This window comes from Muscardinus avellanarius (assembly GCF_963383645.1).
Source record: "Muscardinus avellanarius genome assembly, chromosome: 5".
Classification (NCBI taxonomy): Eukaryota; Metazoa; Chordata; class Mammalia; order Rodentia; family Gliridae; genus Muscardinus; species Muscardinus avellanarius.
In genome coordinates, this window is record NC_137790.1 from 136,802,681 (window position 1) to 136,825,570 (window position 22,890).

Below are 22,890 nucleotides of genomic sequence, written 5' to 3' on the forward strand. Positions count from 1 at the left end.
TTTATTTATTTATTTGTTTGTTTGTTTGTTTGTTTTGTGGTGCTGGGGATGGAACCCAGGGGCATTCTACCTCCGAGAGACACCCCTAGCCTAATATTTTATTCTTTATTTTACAACAGGGTCTCACTGAGTTGCAAAGGGCCTCACTAAGTAGCTGAGGCTGTCTGCGAACTGTGATCATCTTATCTTAGATGTTACTTAGATGTTAGATGCTGGGACTACAAGTGTGCGCCGCCATACCTGGCAGAAAGCTTTTTTTTTTTTTTTGCGGTTGTGGGGATGGAACCTAGGGGCATACTACCTCCGAACTACACCCCTGGTCCTATTTTTTAGTCTTTATATTTGTTGAAACAGGGTTTCACTGAGTTGCAAAGGGTCTCACTAAGTAGCTGAGGCTGTCTGCAAACCGTAATCCTCCGGTCTCAGCCTCCCGAATGCTGGGATTACAAGTGTGCACCACCACGTCCGGCTAAAGGCTATTATTTTATTTTATTTTATTTTATTTTTTGGTGGTACTGGGGTTTCTGGAAACCCTTCTACCTCCGGGCTACACTCCCAGACCTATTTTATAGGTTTTATTTGGAAACAGGGTCTCTCAAGCCAGCGCGGCTGGCTTCAAACCTACACGATCCTCCCGTCTCCGCCTCCCAAGTGCGGGGATTCCAAGTGTGCGCCACCACGCCCGCTGAAGGCTATTATTTTCACCTGCATTTTGTCTGTGTAATGAGGCTGGACTTGGACTGCGTTCACCTTTGCAGGACGCTGGCCCCGCCCTTACCTTGGCCTGGAGCAGAGCTCCTGCCTCCGCCCGGTTCTTCTCCACGTCTCTCTCCCACTGGATTCGGATGGTCTCAAGGATGTTCTCCAGGCCTGCACTGGCCGTGAGGTCCCTGGGCTCCAGCTCAGACCCTGCCAGCTGCTTGTACAGCACCTTCACCTCCTGAGAATGCAGACAGACCCGGAGGCGAGTGTTAAGTTGGGTCCTGCACTCATGTGACTTTGTGTCACATGACCTCTGCAGGGCAAGGGAGGGGCTGAAACCCCCGCGAGAATTGGGTGTTCCCGCGAGTAAACCCCCATCTCGCGAGATGCATACCTTGAAAAGGAGAGCCCGCGTCCTCAAGCTTCGGACAGGCGCGCGGGCCCCACGGTGCCTCGCCCTGATCCCCGGGAGAGCCGTGCCATTAAAACTTTACATGCCATGTGTACCGGACCTCTCTCGTGTTTTTCACACTCCGCCGTACTCACTTATTTTTATTTTACTCGCATTTAATTTTTTATTTTACTTATCATTTGGTGCCGAACCGGGAGAACTCTTGGGTCCCTCCCCATTTTTTTCCTTTTTTTTTTTTTCTCCTGTTTTTTCTTTTTATTTTTACTCTCTTTTTGAGCCCCGGACTCTCTGACCCACCAGCAGCTCGACTGTGAGGTCCCACACCAGCGCTCCGCTTGCAGGCGTTGCTCCCACCACTGCCGCCGCTGCCGCCCCGTGCCTGCCCGGACCGTAAGCCTTCTTCCCCAGCCCTGTGCTCTCCGGGAGAGCTGGCGGTCTTCTTCCCGCCCCGGGCTCTGCTGAGAGTCCGCGGCCATCTTTCCAGCCACGAGCTCTGCTGAGAGCTCGCGGCCATCTTTCCGGCCCCGCGCTCTGCTGAGAGCCGGCGGCCTTCTTCCCACCCCAGGCTCTGCTGAGAGTCCGCAGCCACCTTTCTGATCCCGCACTCTGCTGAGAGTCCGCGGCCATCTTTCTGATCCCGCACTCTGCTGAGAGTCTGCGGCCATCATTCCAGCCCTGCGCTCTGCTGGGAGCCAGTGGCCATCTTTTCCTGCCCACGTGCTCTCTTCTGGAGCACCGATGGCAATCTTCCACTGCCACTGCGGCCGCAGCCACCACTGCCGGGGCGTGCAGGCTCCGCCGGCCGCCAGGCTGCCAGTTCCACCCGCCCGGAGCCAGGCTCCTTGGGTGATGCTGGCACCTGCTCTGCTCCTGCCTGCCGCTTGGACCTCCTAAAACCGACGTTCCCGCCTGCCCACGCTGCCCGCCGCTGGAATGGGACCGCGCCGCCCGCGGACTGCGCCACACCGCGCGCCTATGTCTTCTCCGCGTCTGGCGTTGCTTAGACCCACCTGCCGGGGCCGCCTGCCTCCTCCATCTAGGTGGCCGCCACTCTGCTAAACAGCCCCCAGCCCGACAAGTCCAGCCCGCGCTCCAGCTGGTTCCTCCACTCGGACTCACGCCCTGGCGCCCTTCACCCTGTGCCTGCCCACCCCTGCTGCCTTGGCCTGGCCATTCTGGTAAGCAGCCACATGGAATTACTGGGGGGGGGGGTCGCCAGCTTTGGCCCGCCATCTTGGACACATGGAATCACTGGGGGGCCACCATCTTGGCCCCACCATCTTTAACCCCTCCCACCTCATGGCCTCACTGGAGGCCCCACCATCCTTAACCCCTCCCACCTCATGGCCTCACTGGAGGCCTCGCCATCCTTAACCCCTCCCACCTCATGGCCTCACTGGAGGCCTTGCCATCTTTAACCCCTCCCACCTCATGGCCTCACTGGAGGCCTCGCCATCCTTAACCCCTCCCACCTCATGGCCTCACTGGAGGCCTCGCCACCTTTAACCCCTCCCACCTCATGGCCTCACTGGAGGCCTCACAATCTTTAATCCCTCCCACTTTCCACTCCTAACCAATCCTAGGAGTCGGCGGCCATCTTTCCGGCCCGAGCCAGGCAGCTTGGCACTTGCTCTGCCTGCCAACCGCCTGCACGGGCCAGGACCTCTGCCTGCCGCTTGGACCTCCTAAAGCACCGTTCCAGCTTGGTTCTCCGGTCACCGCCGGGACCTCTGGCCGGTTTGCCCCACCCGCCCCGAGCCAGGCTCACTGGTGGTGCTCCTCGGGGCCCAGCCTCAGCGTCTGGCGCGTGCCTGGAAGCCATTTTGTCTCCACGCCGCGGGCCCGGCAAGCCACGCCGCCTGCGCGCCCCCACTGATCCCGCCAGCCGCCAGTGCCGTCCACACCAGCCACCGGCATCCGCGCGCCCTGGCTCCACCGCGCCCCCAGCAGCTTCTCAGCGCTTCTGTCACAGCCAGCGCTGGCCGACATCACTATACTCCAGTAAACTGCCTCCTTCCCTTGGTTAGCGGGTTCCGGACTTGGGTCTTCCGGTCCACTGGGACCCCAAAATCCAAGCGCTTGGTGACCCATTGTCCCATGGTCCACTGAGACCACCCTGCGGATGACCAGGTCATCCTCCGGTTTTGAGAAGGAATGAAGACGTTCTTCCCTATCTCTTAACCTCCGTTTCCAAACGATTGAGCAGGGAAATCGGGGACGCCCATTTCCTGTTCTTCGTTTCCGCCCGCAAACCAATTATGGGGAGTCGAACCTTTATACTAGCAGATGCCCACATCTCCATGCTCCGCCTGTCTGCCTTGATACGAGTTGGGAAATGGGTTGCAGTGGCCCAGGAATAGTTAGGAACTTTTCTAAGTGGTCTGGTATCCCTCCAAATGCTCTCCCCTATCAGCTGCCATTTAATTTCTCCCAGCCGCCATTTTGTGATGGCGTGCAGTCGCTGCCTGGTGACGTCACAGTCTCCATCTTGGCCCCCACCAGACTACAATTTTGTTGGGCGGCTGCCTGGCCGCTCCGCATGGTCCTAAATGCGCTCGGCTTCTGGCTCCCTTTCCGGCCCGCTTGGGCACGCCCTAGGTGCTGCGGGAAACGCCGGGGCCAGGCCGGGGCTGGGGCGACACCCTCTGCCCATGGGGAGTCTGCGTTGCCATTCTTGCCGGACACCAGCCCCAGGACGCACTCTTTGTGAGTGTAGGTCCGTCGCAGCTGACAGAACCTTAACATGGCATCTAAAGTTTTCATTCCAGAGAGAAACAGGAGGAAATGGAGCGTACACTCCGACTTTGCCAAAAAGCAGATCCCTGGTAGCTGCCCTTCAGCTGGCGGTGGCGGCTCAGCCCTCTGGAGCGCCACCTAGATGTGGAGGACTGCAACAACTACCTCCAGGAGCCTGCCTGAAGTGGGGTAAAGCCACGCCTACCAATCAGACTGCTCCGCGTGTGGCCAGGAGGGCCACTGGAACAGTGCCCTTGGAAAAGGGTGAGCCCCAGGTGCCTCAACACAGGGGGAGCACCTTTCCAGACCAGGCCCCGCCGCTGGCCCTACTCAGCCTGGCTGAAGACTGATGGCTCCTGGATCCCTCAACCTCCATCCTCTTTGCCAGCTCAGGGTAGCTCTCCAGGTACTGAGTAAGCCAGTCTCCTTTTTGGTCGCCTGCTCAATCTCATGATTTGTTTTTTTCTTTAATAGCCCTTGCCTGTTCAAGCCTCCTCAAGCGCACATCACTAAGCTGTCCAGGGTAACCTCCAATTCGCACTGCAGCTATGCACCCACCTGCACCCCCTTCTGGAGGACTGGACTCCCGACTCCTCCCGGCCTGGGGCCCCTGACGACGCCCCTTGACAGCAGGAAGAAGCTAGAGGGTCCAATCGTCATCCTTTATCCCTACCATCAAAAGGGCGGAATGTTAAGTTGGGTCCTGCACTCATGTGACTTTGTGTCACATGACCTCTGCAGGGCAAGGGAGGGGCTGAAACCCCCACGAGAATTGGGCGTTCCCGCGAGTAAACCCTCATCTCGCGAGATGCATACCTTGAAAAGGAGAGCCCGCGTCCTCAAGCTTCGGACAGGCGCGCGGGCCCCACGGTGCCTCGCCCTGATCCCCGGGAGAGCCGTGCCATTAAAACTTTACATGCCATGTGTACCGGACCTCTCTCGTGTTTTTCACACTCCGCCGTACTCACTTATTTTTATTTTACTCGCATTCAATTTTTTATTTTACTTATCAGCGAGCTCCAGGAGAGAGGAGATGAAGGCATGGCGGGCCAGCCAGCTGAGGGTCAATTTTATTTTGTTGGTGGTACTGGGGATGGAACCCAGGGGCATTCTACCTCTGAGCTACACCCTGGCCCTTTTATTTGTATTTTGAAAACAGGGTCTCCCTAGATTCATGAGAGTCTCAGTACTTGCTGAGGTTGTCCTTTAACCCGCGATCCTCCTGTCTCAGCCTCCTAAATACTAGGGTTACAGGCATCTGTTAGGACAGATGATTATTATTATTAATTATGTGTGGGGGGTACTGGGGGTTGAACGCAGGGGCATTCTACCTGTTAGCTACACCCTAGCCCTATTTTATTTTTTATTTGGGAACAGGTTCTTGCTAAGTTGCTGAGGCTGGCCTTGGGCCTTCAGTCCTCCTGTCCCAGCTTCCCAAGTACTGGGATTGCAGGTGTGTACCCTCACAGCCAGCTGGGGGCAACATTTTTGTTTCTTATTCTGCTAATGCCAAGTATGGGCTTCACAGAGCCTCGCAAATCCCCTGATCCACCTCCTAGCAGAGGCTCCCGATCCTCTTTTCCCAAGGATACACTTCTTAGGTTGCATCCACAAGCCTAGGTCCACAGCAGAAATCAAAATACATAGCTCTATTAGTGCTGGGCATAGTGGCACACGCTTGTAATTCCAGGGAGGCTGAGGCAGGAGGATCTCAGGTTTGTAGCCAGCCTCAGCAACTCAGTGAGGCCCTCAGCAACTTAGTGAGGTCCTGTTTTAGAATAAAAAAATAAAATAGGCCTGGGAGCTAGCTCAGAGGTAGAATGCCCCTGGGCTCAATCCCTAGCACGCATGCATGTGTGCACACACGCACGCACGCACGCACGCACGCAGATTTAAAGATAATTCTGGAGTCTCTAAAAGGGTTCCTGTCAGAGTATGGCTGGAATGGTTAAGATGGGGACAGGAGGAATTAGGCTTAGAGTACGTGCTTAGCTTCAGGAGGAATTTTCCAATGAGGACGTTGCTTTTTAGCAGGTCTCTTTCCACTGGACAACAGTCCCACCGTCCAGAGCGCTAGGGGCTTCTGGCCCACGTGACTGTCAGCGGTTTCCTCAGCCCTTGCACTCCAAGGCCTAACCTTAGCTGGGCACGGTGGCCCACACCTATAATCCCAGTATTTGGGAGGCTGAGACAGGAGGATGGCAGATTTGACGGTAGCCTCAGAAACTTAGTGGGACAGTCAGCCTCCCAGCGAGACCCTGTCTCTGAACAAAAAAGGAAAAGGGCTAGGGGTGGAGCGGAGATAAGAGTGCCCTGGGTTCGATCCCCAGCACCTCCAAAAATCAACACCAAAAGGCCTGGCCTCCTTTCAGGTTCATGACTATGAGCAAAACCTCAGGTATTTTGTTTACGGTACCGAGCAGCAGCGTGAAGGCTGGAGATATCCTCCCATCAAAACAGGCTCTGCCTGTCGATGTCTGCTGTCCCGTTTATGATCCCTGAAGCTGTTTGGAGTTTGACTTCCAGGGCGACCTGACCCACAAGGAGGATTTGAAAGCATTTTTGGGGCAAGCAGGTCGGGCAAGCAACCAGGACGGGAGGGCCCGAGGGCCAAGGCCACCCCACGCCGCCCACCTCTTCGTAGCTCCTGGACAGAAAGCCGAGTTCTCCTTTGAGACTCTCGATTTGACTCTCCAGATCCGTCTTTGTGGAGTTGGCTTCGTCGATGACTCTGTAGAGGGAGCCGATTTCCTCCTCCGCCGCCTTGCGGAAGGGCTGCTCGTTTTCATACCTGCAGATAAGGGATCTTACTCAGCTTCGGCATCCATAAGCGGCCGTCATCGTAGTCCCATAGACCAAAAGAAAGGACGGTGAGAAGCCGGGCGTGATGGCGCCGCTTGTAAACCCCCAGCACACGCACACAGTGTCCTTCTACCAACAAAATGGCCTGTATCCACGGGCTGTGCGCCACACATCAGGAAACACCGGCTGGACCTTACAGCAGGCGGGCGATCCTGCGGTGAGCTTTGAAACCCTAAGGCCTGGCCCTGCCTCCGGGGTTCTGATGTAATTAATAGCTGGGGCTGGGGCACTAGCCATTTCTCTCCTTTAATTTCCTTCCTTCCCTCCCCTCCTTCTTCATTTTCCTTCTCTCCCTCCTTCTCTTTCTCTCTCTCTTTTTCTTTTTTTTGTGGTATTGGGGATGGAACCCAAGGGGGATGGAACCCAAGGGCACTGTACCTCCAAGCTACGCCCCCAGACCTATTTTTTTAGTCTTTATTTTGAAACAGGGTCTCACTGAGTTGCCAAGGGCCTTACTGAATAGCTGAGGCTGGCCACAAACCTGTGATCCTCCCGTCTCAGCCTCCCAAGTGCTGGGATTACAAGCATGAGCCACCACACCTGGCTTCTTTTTCAATTCTTGATACTAGGGTTTGAACCCAGGGACCTTCTACCTCTGAGCTATACTCTATTCCAACTCTCTTTACTTTTTTCTTTTTCTTTCTTTCTTTCTTTTTTGCAGGTCTGGGGATGGAACTCAGAGGCATTTGACCACTGAGCTACCCCCCCCCCCGCCCAATTTTTTATTCCTTATTTTATTTTTTATTTTTTGGTGGTACTGGGGATGGAACCCTTCTACCTCCAGGCTATACTCCCAGACCTATTTTTTATATTTTTATTTGGAAACAGGGTCTCTTAAACCAGCGAGGCTGGCTTCGAACCTGCGCAATCCTCCTGTCTCTGCCTCCCAAGCGCGGGGATTACAAGCGTGCGCCACCACGCCCGGCTTTATTCTTTATTTTGAAACAGGGTCTTACTGAGATGCGGAGGGCCTCACTAAGTAGCTGAGGCTGTCTGTGAACCATGATCCTCCTGTCTCAGCCTCCCAAGTGCTGGGATTACAAGTGTGGGCCACCACGCCTGGCCTTGCATTGGCATATATAAGTGTCTAAATAATTTCAATATTTAGCCAGGGTTGGGAATCATTACTCTAAGCCAGTGGTTCTCAAAACATAGTCTGAGGACTAGCAGGGGCAGCGTCTCTGGGATCTGTACACGTGAGGTTCAGCTCCAGGCCTATGAAATCAGAGACCCGGGGCACGGCTAGGCCCCCAGGTGATTGTGAGGCCCGTTGGAGTTTCAGAACCCTGTTCTAAGCCAAGGCCCAGGGGACAAAACCTGTGGGACACTGTGGCTTAGTTTTTGTGGTGCTGGATTCTGCAGGGGCCTCTGTCATCCCTCCCCGGCCTCTGGGGAGGATGGCGCTGGACTCTGAGACAGTGTTGTCTGTGTCGCCCAGGACTCTGTGGGCGCGGAGGGACTGTGCCCCTTCTGTGCACGTTACCTCTCCTTGAAGTCATCCGCGCCTGCCTGGATGGTCTCTGTCTGCAGCACGAGCCGGGCGTTCTCCAAGACGGCCTCGCTCACCTGGAAGGACGTACACAAAAGGACACGGTTGCTGGCATCAGACACAGGCCCTGACCAGCTGAGCACCTTTCAGGGGTAGATATTGCTAGAAGGTGAACATCTATCTGGATGTGTGTCTGTCTGTCTGTCTCTCTCTTTCCAGTACTGGGGATGGAATCCAGGTACATTTTACCTCCAAGCTACAACCCGAGCCTATTTTCTTTACTTTCTCTCTCTCCCTCTCTCTCTCTCTCTCTCTCTCTCTCTCTCTCTCTCTCTCTCTCTCTCTTTGTGGTACTGGGGGTGGAGCCCAGGGGCTTTTCTACCTCAGGGCTACACTCCCAGACCTATTTTATATTTTATTTGGAAACAGGGTCTCACTAAGTTGCTGAGAGCCTCACTCAGTAGCTGAGGCTGGCTTTGAACCTGTGCGATCCTCCTGTCTCAGCCTCCCAAGCGCGGGGATGACAAGCGTGCGCCACCATGCCCAGCTTCTATTCTTTATTTTGAAACAGGGTCTCACTGAGTTTCAACGGGCCTCACTAAGTAGCTGAGGCTGACCGCGAACCGCTATCCTCCTGTCTCAGCCTCCCAAATGCTGGGATGACAAGCGCGCACATCACACCCGTCTTTCTCATGTCTAATTTTTAAAATGTCTATTCCCACCAACTTCCACCCCATCTCAGAGATGATTATGCACATAGCATGTTTTCTAGCTGACCAAAGAGAAAGAGATGATCTTTCCTACTGGGTATGAGAACACAAACCAAAGCAAATCAAATGTCCCCGCTTCACACTGCAGTTGTCATTTGGGGTCCCTGCGCCGGCGCGGCCTTGCCTCGTGCGGTGCCTAGGATACCTCCGTGGCCCCTTGCACCCCCGGCCTCGCCGCCAAGAAACCCTGCTCTAAGGCTCGTCTCAAATGCGCTTTCTCTGGAAGCTTTTTCAAACATTCATTCTGGCCTTCGTTTCTTCTGATATACTTAGGGGTTAACTTGACGGCAGGCCCTGTGCTGGTTTTCGGAGAATTAGCAGCTGTGTAGGAGATGAGGATTAACACGCAGGCAGAAAGCCGGGCGTGGTGGCACATGCTTGTACTCCCAGTATTTGGGAGACTGAGACAGGAGGATTGCAGTTTTATCAGCACCTGCAGCCATGCTTCATCTTTCTGGAAGGCTCCAGTTATCCCCAGGTGGATGCATCCTTTACTGCGTCTGCCTGGGTCAGGCTGTGTTGGTAACTTCAAATCATAAAGCTCTATTTCTTGCTGTACCAATTATGGACAGGGTTCTCACATTCTCTCCCTCCCTTCTTCCTCCTCCTCCTCCTCTTCCTCCTCCTTTTTTTTTTCCTTTCTCTCTCATACTGGGATGGAACCCAGGGACATTCTACCTCTGAGATACACCCCCAGCCCTATTTTTTATTCTTTATTTTGAAACAGGGTCTCACTGAAGTGCAGAGCGCCTAAATAGCTGAGGCTGGCCACAAACCATGATCCTCCTGTCTCAGCCTCCTGAATGCTGGGATTACAAGCGTGCCGCCACCACACCTGGCACGTGTGCGCCTCTCCCTCCCTCCCTCCCTCCCTCTCTCTCTCTCTCTCTCTCTCTCTCTCTGTCATAGGTGTTTCATTTTCTAAGGTCAGATGGGAAGACACAAAACCAGTTTAATTACCAAACTACTGTCCTTCTGCCGGTGTGATACAGAGAACAGAGGTCCTTGCTGCTGAGAGTTACGAAGCAGCTGCCTCTGGCTGTCAGAGCTGCAGGCAGGGAGCTCAATTGCTTAACTTCCCAGCTGAGCGCCTGCGGAACCACGAACGCCAGCCATCTGATGGCTTTTCCTGGTGTTTCCGGGGCAGGCCTGTACAATGCAGGCTCAGCCATCTTGCCTCAGCGCCATGTTGAAATCAAGCTTCTACCATTAAGTAGCTCGACTCCTCGTCTTATAAAATGGGGCAGCTTTCTCTCAATAGCGCCAGGTTCATTCTGATCCTTAATAGATGCTTGTTAAATCAGTGAACAGCCGGGCGTGGTGGCGCACGCTTGTAATCCCCGCGCTTGGGAGGCTGAGACAGGAGGATCGCACAGGTGCGAAGCCAGCCTCAGCAACTTAGTGAGGCTCTCAGCAACTTAGTGAGACCCTGTTTCCAAATAAAATATAAAAAAGGTCTGGGAGTATAGCCCGGAGGTAGAAAGCCCCTGGGTTCCACCCCCAGGACCACAAAGAAAAAAAAAATCAGTGAATAAGCGACATAGGTTTAGAGATTCAAATAGGTGCCACAATGAGAAATCAACTCACAAGTGTCAAATTGGCGAAACGTGTGTGTGTGTGTGTGTGTGTGTGTGTGTGTGTGTGTGTGTTCGTAGGGACTGACTCAGGGGCATTGTACCTTTAAACTATACTCCCAGCCCCCTTTTCTCTGTGGCACTGGGGATGGAACCCAGGGGCATTCGACCTCCGAGCTACACCTCCAGCCCTATATTTTAGTTTATTTTTTTGAAACAGGGTCTCACCGAGTTGCGAAGGGCCTCGTTAAGTAGCTGAGGCTGTCCGTGAACCGCGATCCTCTGGTCTCCGTCTCCCGAATGCTGGGATTACAAACGTGCGCCACCATGCCCGCCCCCAGCCCCCCTTTTTATTGCAATTTATATTAAGCTGTATATTAGTCCGTGTAATACACAGCATTTGAAGCAGGGTCTCACTAAATTGCTGAGGCTGGCCTTGAGCCTGCAATCCTCCTGTCTCAGCCTCCCTTGTACTGGGTTCACAGGTGTGTGCCACCATGCCCAGTTTGGTAAACCATTTAAAGGCAGACAAGGCCAAGGAGACAGACCATGAAGGAAGCAGAGGTCTCACAGTTGTTTCTGAGAGGGCGACTTTGTGTAGCTCCTCGGAGAGACATATGACAATGTCTTATAAAAGCTGTGGCCTCTACGCTTAGGTACTGACCTAGAGCAGGATTGGAAACTTTGCTCTCGAGGGTCAGATACAAAATATGGTGGTACATTCATATATAAACAGGACGTGTGTGTGTGTGTGTGTGTGTGTGACTGGGGATTGAACTCAGGAACATTCTGCCTCTGTGGGTTGAACATTTTTGTTGCAACTATACAACTCTATCCTTGAAATGTGAAAGCAGCCTCAAATGATTAGCACATAGGCAAGTGTGACTGTGTTCTACAGGACCTGCTACCAACACCCATCTTAGGTGCTCTTTTTGTGTGTGTGTGCGGTGCTGGGAATGGAAGCCAGGGGCATTCTACCTCCGAGCTACATCCCCAGCCCGAGTTTTTATTCTTTATTTTGAAACAGGGTCTCGCTGAGTTGCAAAGAGCTTCACTAAGTAGCAGAGGCTGCCCGCGAACCTGGATGCTCCTGTCTCAGCCTCCCAAATGCTGGGATGATAAGCGTGCGCCACCACGCCTAGCTGGGTACTCTGTTTATATGTCCAAAGTACTTTATAATTTTAAAAAGGAGGTCATATACGTAAAATCATGGAGGAAAAAAACTAGCATGGTGGCCACCGACCCAGGGCCCCCAGCTACAGCGCGCCCGGCTGGGACCGGCTCTGGGAGCAAGTGGGTCCCAGGCAGGTGGAGGCCATAGGTGGAGGCAGGGAGGGCCTGCCAGGGGTGACGTTGAAGACAGAGTGGGATTTGCTGAGCACTCCGGGTGGAAACCACAGGTAGCTCAGGGTGGCTGCCATGGCCTGGGCTGGGGCAGGTCACGGTCGCAGCTGCCCCTGCTGCCTGAGGCCCCTTCTGTTGACACGGAGGTGGCCCTGCAGAACAGGTCACCCTGACTTTCCCCTGACGGCACATGTTTTCTGGGTGCGCCGATGTCAGAGGAATTTATGTTCCTCAGAACTGTGCTCGGGTGTGCCTGTTGAGGCTTAAACCAAGTGGTGGTTGTGCCTTCCCTGGCCAAGGTGTGGCTGCCTAGGCAAAAGTGGATGCTGTCCTGCTTCGACAGAACCCCTACATTTTTTTTTCTTTCCTTTTTCTTTTTTTTTTTTAATTATCTATCATCTATCTATCTTTTGGTACTGGGGATGGAGCCCAGGGGCATTCTACCTCTGAGTGACACCTCCAGCTCTATTTTTATTCTTTTTTTTTTTTTTTTTTTGGTGGTACTGGGGTTCCTGGAAACCCTTCTACCTCTGGTCTACACTCCCAGACCTATTTTTATATTTTTATTTGGAAACAGGGTCTCTTAAGCCAGCGCGGCTGGCTTCGAACCTGCGCGATCCTCCTGTCTCCGCCTCCCAAGCACGGAAATTACAAGCGTGCACCACCACGCCTGGCTCTGTTTTTATTCTTTATTTTGAAACAGGGTCTCACCGAGTTGCCAAGGGCATCACTAAATAGCTGAGGCTGTCCGCGAACCGTGATCCTCCTGTCTCAGCCTCCCAAATGCTGGGATGACAAGCCTGCGCCACTTCGCCTGGCTTGGGTCCAAGAATTCTGAGTCTCTGATATTTGAATTCTCATAGGACCAGGTGCACAGTGGACCCACATCAATGCTTTATAGCTGAGCAGAACAAAAGCAAAATAACTGGCGGCCCCATAGCAGAGGCCATGACAAATGTCCCACTGTTGGGACTGCTGGTGAGAAAGAAGCCAGCGCAGGCCGCCGTCACTAAGAGTCCTTTCTTCCCGCTGGGCGCGGTAGTACACACATGTACAGCTTAATCTCGGGAGGTGGAGGATCCCAGGTTTGAGGCCAGCCTGGGCAACATGGTGAGTCCTTGTCTCAAAATAAAAAAAATAAAAAGGGGTGGAAGTGGAGCTCAGAGGTGGAGCACCTTGTGCTCAATCCTAAGTGGCACCCCTCTTCTACTAGGTGATTCTGTTCTTACATGTGACGCTAATCACAAGCATAGATCGAGGAGATGCGGCCTCAGCATCGACACCAACCGAGCCTTCAACAGGACCATAGCTCCATGACAGCTGTCATTATTTCTCCACTTCTCAGAGGAGGGAGCACAGGACAGGAGAGATTAGGAACCTGGGCAAACTACCTGGTGAGCTGAGGTTGGAACTCAGGACCCTCGACTGCAGACTCTAGCTCAAACCCAAACCCCCAAAGCACCCCAAAATGTAACCGAAAAAGCAAAGGAGGGAGGAGGTGCTCCTGGGGGATTTCTTCTGTCACTGAGAGAAGCAGCGCAGACAGGGACAGATGCACTGGCTAATATATGTAAAGTCTCGGGACAGGGTGAAATTTTATGGTTGATTTATAATCCTCAGGAAATTGGAGCTGTCGTAGAAATTTTGACATGAACAGCTCTCCTGCAGGGCGGGATGAATTGTGTGGCCGCCCTGTGGAGATCAAGGAGGCTCTGACAGCGAGCAGATGATTATAGGAATCCAGGACTTAACACAATTGTAACTTAGTGGAGGGGGAAATGGCGGACCCCTAGGTATATGAGACGGTACCCAGCGCAGCCAGAAGGTGGCGCCACTTGCCAAGATCAAAGGTTACTTGCCCATCTCAGAGGTCAGAGGCAGTAGCCTGGGACACCCCCATCTCAAAGGGGCTCTCCTGAGGCCACTCTGGGATTGCTGCAATTAAGAGACACGCTCCCGGGACACCTGGGGCCCACCCGCAAGGCACAAAGGGCTATGCAATACACATGATTATTGTTTTTATCTTTTTTGAAACAGGGTCTTACTAAGTTGCAGAGGGGCTCACTACGTTGCTGAGGCTGGCCACGAACCTGTGATCCTTCCATCTCAGCCTCCCAAGCACAGGATGACAGGCGTGTGTCATCACGCCCGGCTGTGGTAATATAGCATGGTGGCCCTGGGAAACCAGGACAGCTAGCTCCTCCTATGAACTTACCGTTTTGCTGGGAGCTCCCATTGTTACTGTGTGTGTGTGTGGGGGAGGGTACTGGGGCTGGAACCCAGGGGCATTCTACCTCCAAATTATACCCCTAGTCCTATTTTTTATTCTTTATTTTGAAGTGGGGTCTCACTGAGTTGCAAAGGCCCTCACTAAGTAGCTGAGGCTGTCCATGAACTGTGATCCTCCTATCTCAGCCTCCCAAATGCTGAGATTTTAAGCCCAGCCCATTGTCGATTCAGTCAACACTGTCCACCGGCCACGTGCTAGGTATCAACCTGTGCGCAAGAGAGGACTAGTCCCTCTCCTCTTCTAGAAGCTTCCCTAATCTTCTAGAAGCTTCCCTTCCCTCTTCTAGAAGCTTCCCTCCTCTTCTAGAAGCTTCCCTCCCCTCTTCTAGAAGCTTCCCTTCTCTTCTAGAAGCTTCCCTCTCCTCTTCTAGAAGCTTCCTTTCTAGTTCCTTAGTGACAATCCTAAGAGACAGGGATGGCTCTCCCTCAACCCGTGAAGAAGGAGTCTCCCTTGGAGGCTGGTGACCAGGCCTGGGCTGTCTCCTGGGAAGGATCAGCTGGGCTCTGGCTGCTGGGCTCTGTCCTCCCTCTCTTCATTACTAACGTGCCTGCCATGTTGGACTCTAGAGGAGATGGGCAGGAGCCTGAGTCCCTCTCAGCACTGTGAGGCAGCTTACACTTTGCCTGCCTTCAACAGCCCAGCCCAGCCCAGCCCGGGGAGCTACCCCTGGGCCCCTCCTGGGTCCCCCACACCTCAGTTCTGTCTCCTTAGCCCAGCCTCTGCTATGGATGTGGAGGCCGAGGAGGCCTGTTTGGTGTGAGGAGGTCAGAGCACAGGCCTGTAATTCCAGTACCTGGGAGGCTGAGACAGGAGGCTCAGCCATTGAGGCTAGCTTCAGTAACTTAGTGAGACCCTTTTACCAAATGAAAAATAAAAAAGCCGGGCGTGGTGGCGCGTGCTTGTAATCCCAGCATTTGGGAGGCTGAGACAGGAGGATTGCGGTTTGAGGACAGCCTCAGCTACTTATGCCCTCTGCAACTCAGTGAGACCCTGTTTCCAAATAAAGAATAAAAAATGGGGTTGGGGGTGTAGCTTGGAGGTAGAATGTACCTGGGTTCAATTCCCAGTACTGCAAAAAAGAAAGAAAGAAAGAAAGAAAATGAAAAATAGAATTGGGGGTGTAGCTTGGAGGTAGAATGCACCTGGGTTCGATCCCCAATCACTCACACACACACACACACACACACACACACACACACACACACAGCCTGACAACGTGGACAGCCAACAGCTAGGTGCCCCAGGCTTCACACCAGCCGTGAGTGCTCACAGGGTGCGGGCGTAATCAGTCAAGGTCTTCCTGTGAACATGGCAGAAAGGCGCCAAGGCGGAGGCCCGCCATGAGTACATCTGAGCGAGAGGCCAGAACGTTCTCAGCCACAAAATCCCAGAGCCCTCTTCAGCAGGCCGGGGAGGAGGTGCAATGCAGAGCAAGCCCTCCCGCTGCTCATTCTCCCCAGGCCAGGCCTCCCACCGAGGCCCAGCCTCTCCTGCGGGCCTCTTCTGCTGACTCTGTCCCCCTGTTTGGCCTCAGGGGCTCACCCTGACCCAGGGCTCCTGGGGGTTGGCATGGGGCCTTGACACCTGGGACCCTTAGCTCTCCAAGTTGCCCATTAAGCGGGGTGTGGGGCTGAGGGGTTGCACCCTGGGGGCCAGGGACCTCCTCCTGGGCTCTCTGGGAACCATGCCTGCCTCTTTTGTGGCATGGTGGGGGTTGGGGGCGCCCGGCAGGGAGTCTCTGAACTCTATTCAGATAAAGATGTTCTGTCTGCAGGGCTGACTGCTCAGCGCATTTTTCTGAGCCTTAAAATCACTGCAAAAGAAACACTGAGATCCCCAGGGAGGCTGCGCCATCCCCGGCAAAGAAGCCATTAAGATTTCCTCTGGCCTCAGTCCTGAGCTGGCTGGGAGCTGCGAGCCGCCGGGCCTCCTGCGACCTCGAGAGACACAGGGTAGCTCCAGGGGCGGCTGTGACTTGCTGAGGACCCATCCCTCGCTCCTGACAGGTGCTTCCAAATTTAAACTCCCCCATTTTAAACTCCACTGGGAGGCAGAATTGTTCAACCACTGGACCCTTTGGCATTCTGGGATGGGACCCTCAGGTTCTTATGAATGAATTTTGCCTTTAAGTTATACCCCCAGCCTTCCTAATATATTTATTTATTTATTTATTTATTTATTTATTTATTTATTTATTATTTCAGTACAGAAGCATTCTACCTCTGAGCTACACCCCAGCCCTATTTTTCTTCTTTATTTTGAAACAGGGTCTCACTGAGTTGAAAAGGGCCTAAGTAGCCAAGGCTGTCCGCAAACCGCTATCCTCCTGTCTCAGCCTCCCAAATGCTGGGATTACAAGCGTGAACCACCACGCCCGGCTCCTATTTTATTGAAACAGGGTCTCAGAAAGTTTCTGAGGGTCTTGTTATATTGCTAAAACAGGCCTGGAACCTGTGATCCTTCTGTCTCAGCCTCCCAAGTACTGGGATTATAGGTGTGCACTCTCATGCCTGGTTCAACAAGAATTTTTTTTTTGTGTGTGTGGTAATGGAGACGGAACCCAGGGGCATTCTACTCTGAGCTACACCCCCAGCCCTATTTTTTATTTTTTTATTTTGAAACACTGAGTTGCAAAGGACCTCACTAAGTAGCTGAGGCTGTCCGTGATCCGTGATCCTCCTGTCTCAGCCTCCCAAATGCTGAGATTACAAGCGTGGGCCCCCATGCTCAGCTAAGAAATTTTTTAGTAATGTTTCAGGGGGTAAAACGACTGGGAATTGGCCCTGGCTGGAACAGGAACGCAGCGTGGAACTTATTCTCTGGAGACCCTCGGGTTCTTTAGAAAATGGGGATTAGGGTCTAAATGATGCGGCCCCCCCCCATTCAAATGCTGAAGGCCTAACACGCTAGTACTGCCCAAATGGGACTGCTTTGGGAGATGGTTTTGGCAATGGGGCGATTGAAGAGGTAATGAAGTAAAAGGGCGACCACGAGGGTGTGCCCTAATCTAATCTAATCTGAATGGTGTCCCTGTGGGCGCAGGTGTATAGTTAGAGGCCACTGGGAAGGCCCTCCGGAGAAGAGGCCCAGCTGAGAGCCAGGAAGAGAGGCCTCTGGAGAGAGAAACAGCCCTCTGACACTTTGATCTAGGATTTCCAAGCTGCAGGAGATTGAGAAAACTAACCTTCCTTCCTTCCTTTCTTTCCTCCCTCCTGAACCCAAGGACATTTTACCTCTGAGCTGTACTCCCAATCCTTTTTATCCTATATTTTCTTTTGAAACAGGATCCCGCCAAGTTGCCGAGGCTGGCCTCGAACCTGCCGTCCGCCTGTCTCAGCCTCCCAGAGACGAGAAGGTAAATTTCTGTTGTTGATGCCATCTAGTCTACGGTTGCGTGATCCAGCAGCCTGCACTGACTAATCTCTTCTTCCTAGGAAACCCCATACACTGTGGAGAGGACCAGGCGGGACACGAGTGAGTTGTTGAACCTCGCAGGAGTCCTGGCAGCATGAGGGTGGTGTTGGAGGCCCATGGGTGTGGACGGTTCTATCCATGGTGTTGTCAGGAAGCACTGGAAGTGAGGGAACTCTGGGTACGCTCCGCGGGAAGGCTGGGGATAGCTGCACCTGGGAATCCAGGGGCTGCCCCTCGAGATGCCACCCGGCCTGGCTTGGCCCTGCGTGTGGCCGCATTAGAGACAAGATTGCTCCCTGGCACCTGCAGCCCTCCTGAAACATGGGGCACTCGGTGTCCCAGGCCTGCTCCTGAGGGGCCTCGACTGCTCCTTAGGGGTGACCACAAGTAAGCAGGCATCAGTCGACGTCTGAGGTGGCCCAAAGGCTTCGCCTGTGAGTCGGAACCACCCAGAGGGAAGGTGTCACCTGCGTTTTGCAGATGAGCAAGCCAAAGCGCTAGGAAGTTGGGGACTTAGAAGAGCCTCCAGGAAGTAAGCTGGCGGATGAGGAATCAAAGCATCGCAGACCAGCCGCCGTGGGGTGCACACCTGCAAGCCTAGTATTTGGGACGCTGAGATGGAGGATCGCAGGTTGGTTGGTTTTTTCTTCTTCTCGGTACTGGGATGGAACCCAGGGGCATTCTACCTCTGAGCTACACCCCCTGCCCTATTTTTTATTCTTTATTTTGAAACAGTGTCTGAGTTGCAGGGGGCCTCACTAAGTAGCTGAGGCTGGCCACAAACCTGCGATCCTCCTGTCTCAGCCTCCCGAATGCTGGGATGACAAGCGTGCCCACCGCGCCCCGGGCTTCTTTTGACCCTCCTAGGACAGCTGCAATAACTTATCCATTTCTGCTGAGAAATGCACCTGAGATCACCCGACTCACTTGTTTATAACCAGAAAGACGAGTCTTCACGGGCTCTGCCCCAGCCAGACAGCGGTCAGCAGGGTTTTGTTTGCCCACATTGAGCCTTCGACTTCAGCCGCTCAGCAGAAGCCCTTTGGGGACCCCACACCCCATTTTGCTTGCTTCAGCTTTTTGAAAATTTCAACAATTCCCCAGAAAGAGCCCCCGCATTTGTCTTCGGCACTGGTGCTAGCTGTCTGGATTACTGTGTGTGTGTGTGTGTGTGTGTGTGTGTGTGTGGTGTTGGGGATGGAACCCAGGGGCATTCTACCTCCAACCTACACCCCCAGCCCTATTTTTTATTTTTTATTTTGAAACAGGGTCCCACTGAGTTGCAAAGGGCCTCACTAAGTAGCTGAGGCTGGCCACGGACCTGCGATCCTCCTGCCTCCGCCTCCCAAGCACTAGGATTACAGGCATACGCCACCACACCTGGCTGCACCCGCGTTTAGACTTTACCTCCTGGGGTACATGTATGCCACATGTATGTAGACTTCTGCCACATGTATGGACTAAGCAACTCACACACGAGTGTAAATAAACATAGATGTTGATGTTACGCTCACCTCATGTGTGTATCTTCACTTTTATTCAAATTCCACCAACTTTAATTGGGCACTGATTATTCACCAGGCAATTAACATATATTATTATGTGCTCGGCAATTTACATACATGATTTCACTTACCACCCATGCCCCAAACCGATGAGGTGGGTCTTCTATCGTCATTTTTATGATGAATATTTCAAATATATATTCAAAGATACAATGGGGAGGGTGTGGTAGCACACACTCGTGATTTTAGTTCTTGGGAAGATGAGATGGGAGGATTGCAGGGTTGAGGCCAGCCTTAGCAACTTAAAAATAAAAATTTAAAATAAAAGGGGCTGGGGAGTGTAGTTCAGAAATAGTGCTCCTGGGTTCTGGTAACACACATTAAAAAAAAAAAAGGAAAAAAAAGGAAAATGTTATAATGGACCCCCATATATCTATCACCCAGCTTTGGTGACTGTAAAAACGTGGCTTATTTTGTTTTGCTTATAAGAATTCTTTAAAAAATGTGTGACTTCACAAGCATGATTATATTTTAAAATTAATAATTTCTCAGTAAATATCCAGTGTTTATTTTTCTTAATTGTCTAATGTAAACTACTTCTGTTTTTACAGTACTGGGGATGGAACCCAGGGGCATTCTCCCTCCAAGCTACACCCCCAGCCCTATTTTTTATTCTTTATTTTGAAATAGAGTCTCACTAAATTGCAGAGGGCCTCACTAAGAAGCTGAGGCTGGCCGCGAACCTGTAATCCTCTTGTTTCAGCCTCCTGAGTGCTGGGATCACAAGTGTGCGCCACCACGCTCAGCTCGGCTCTTGTAAATTATAGGTTTCTCCCTCCGTTTCTCCTCTTTCCCTTGCAATTATTATGTGTGAAAAAACTGGGGTCTTTCATCCTATAGTTTCTCAAAGTCTGGAGTCTGCCGATGGCATCCTGGTGGTGTCAGCTAACATGTTATTTGGACTCTTGTATTTTCTGCAAATTAGTTCTTTTATCTTAAGGCTTAATCACATTTATTTGATATATATTTGGGGGGGCACAGCTACTTCAAAAGGGATGTTGTGTACTCTACCAGCAGGTATATAATCTCTCCCGGCTGCTTTTTGTGATGTGAGTTGACGATTATTATGGTTATTTGATGATTATTATGACCTGGAGCCATGATTTTATTACAGTTGCAAAGGGGTGATATTCTATTTTATAATAATGATGAAGATCAATTAATAATAATAATGATAATCCTGTTCGTTAGCTGAAACATCTCTATACAAAGATATTTTTATAGTCCTTATAGAAAGGGCAGAAAAGATGTCCAATTCTCCCTCACTATAAGTTTTCAACACAAAGAGCTGGTCCCAAGCAGGTTCCAAAGGTGATTAATTTGTGTGTGTGTGTGTGTGTGTGTGTGTGTGTGTGTGTGTGTTAGCCAAAGGATTAAACCCAAAGAGTCTGTCTCTGAGCTACACCTCCAGCCTGATTTTTTTATTTTATTTGGAAACAAGGTCTCACTAGATTGCTGATGCTGGCTTTGAACCTGCAACCCTCCTGTCTCAGCCTCTCAAGTACTGGGATTACAAGTGTGCGCCACCATGCCTGGCTTGATTAATTGTTTATGCTATACTGAACTCAGATTGGAACATATTTGATAGCCGGGCATGGTGGCGCATGCCTGTCATCCCAATACTTGGGAGGCTGAGAAAGGAGGATTGCGGGTTCGAGGACAATCTAGGCAAAGCAACTTAGCGAGATTCTTAGCAACCTAGCGAGGCTCTGTTTTGAAAAAAAATAAAAAGAGGGTGGGAGTTTAGCTCAGAGGTAAAATCCTCTAGGATCAATCCCCAATACTACAAAACAAAACAAGAAACAAAACAAACATATTTGATGTGTTGTAATCCACTGCGGCTAATATTCTTAGCCATACGGAATCCTCTTGGGATAGTGGAGGCCTATTTAATTTGGTTTCTGCATCTTTTTTTTTTTCTTTTTTGCGGGTCTGGGGATGGAACCCAGGGGCCTTTGACCTCCGAGCTACACCCCCTGCCCTGTTTTTTATTCTTTATTTTGAAACCGGGTCTCGCCGAGTTGCGGAGGGCCTAAGTAGCCGAGGCTGTCAGCGAACCACGATCCTCTGGTCTCAGCCTCCCGAATGCTGGGATCACAAGCGTGCGCCACCACGCCCGGCTTGGTTTCTGCATCTTTGACGTGACTCTGGTAGATCTTTCTAGCTTCCTTGTTTTTCGGTATGACAAGATTGTATGTTCCCTGTTCTCCAAATTGGAGCCAGCTATTTCTCTAAGGGGCTCTGACCTTCTGTGTGTGGTATTGGGGATAGAAACCAGGGACACTGTACCTCCGAGCTATACCTCCAGCCCTAATATTTAGTCTTTTTTTATTTTTGAAACAGGGTCTCACTGAGTGCAAAGGGCGTCCCTAAGTAGCTGAGGCTCAGCCTCCCGAATGCTGGGATTATGAGTGTGTGCCACCACGCCCAGCGGGCTCTGATCCTTTTAGTGAAAGTTGTTACATATCAAAATCTCAGGCTGAATATGCCCATTGCTGATGGGGGCCACTGCTTCGAGATCTTTTAATTGTTTCTAGGCCTTTTTAGTGGTCAGAATTGGATATAGGCATTTCTTTATGCGATCATGTAGACCACCAGTTTATACTGATTAATTCCTTTTTTTCTTTTTCTTTTTGGTGGTACTGGGGGTGGAACCCAGAGGCTTTCTACCTCCGGGCTATACTCCCAGACCTACTTTTTTTATATTTTATTTGGAGACAGGGTCTCACTAAGTTGCCGAAAGCCTCACTAAGTAGCTGAGGCTGGCTTCGAACCTGCGCGATCCTCCTGTCTCAGCCTCCCAAGCGCGGTGATGACAAGCGTGCGCCACCACGCCCGGCTATACTGATCAATTCCAATCGGACTTGAGGACTATCATTTAATCAGTCTTCAGTTATAGCTCTTTTCTCCCACACTAAATGGCTCTGTTCCTAATAATGCAAATATACTTACTCTTTTACTTTACCCTAACACACACACACACACACACACACACACACACACCAGCATGAGAACAACAGTCCCGACCCTACCACCAATACAGAAAACTTAAACTCATTTCTCCCAGTTCTCTTATGCATGATGTACAGTCAAATTACTGTGTGTTTTTTTTAAGTCACTTGAAATAGTCCCCTGTATAATTACGCCATCAACTCGATGTACAGTTGGCTTCGCTTGTTTCCTTTTAGTTTGGGTTTTTAGGATTTGCTGAACATTTAATTCTGTGTTTTCTAATTCTGCCAGATAGTTCCATGGGTGCCTCTCTGCATAGCGAGACAAATTACACAGTTCTAGTGTCTATTCTTTCTTCCCTGCCCTCTCTCCTCCTGCCTCTTACAATCATTTAAGAACATTTATTTTTTCCATTTTTTAATGAATGCAAGAAAATATGTGTATGTCTTGTTTCTTTCCCTTTGTTGATACGTGGTAGAATGAAACCCATACTTTCCTGACCTTTTCAGTTAATAAGCTATCCTGCCGGCCACCACTCCATAGGAGCTACAGAGCCACTCCTCTTTCCTCTGCTGAGCGTACCGCAATTTATTCAATGACTTCCCTACTGACCAGTATTTGGATTGTCTCCCATTTTATTTTTTATTTTTTGGTTATGAGACTAAAAAGCACATCTTTGGACATCTTGTTAAAATATATTTTTTTGGTGCTGGGGATTGAACCCAGGGGTACTCTTCCTCTGAGCGGTACCTCCAGTCCTGTTTTATTATATTAATTAAT

At 51.5% G+C, this 22,890-nt stretch overlaps 1 protein-coding gene across 1 annotated transcript in view; it reads right to left on the reverse strand.

The window, feature by feature from the left end:
* Positions 1-22,890, reverse strand: part of BFSP2 (beaded filament structural protein 2) — a gene marked incomplete at both ends in the record, with an annotated part of 40,199 nt that overhangs the window by 14,481 nt on the left and 2,828 nt on the right. The window contains 3 exons of the mRNA XM_080696615.1: positions 779-940; positions 6,485-6,641; positions 8,196-8,278. Of these exons, the coding sequence (XP_080552741.1) occupies positions 779-940; positions 6,485-6,641; positions 8,196-8,278 (402 nt within the window). The remainder of the gene's footprint in view (positions 1-778; positions 941-6,484; positions 6,642-8,195; positions 8,279-22,890) is intronic.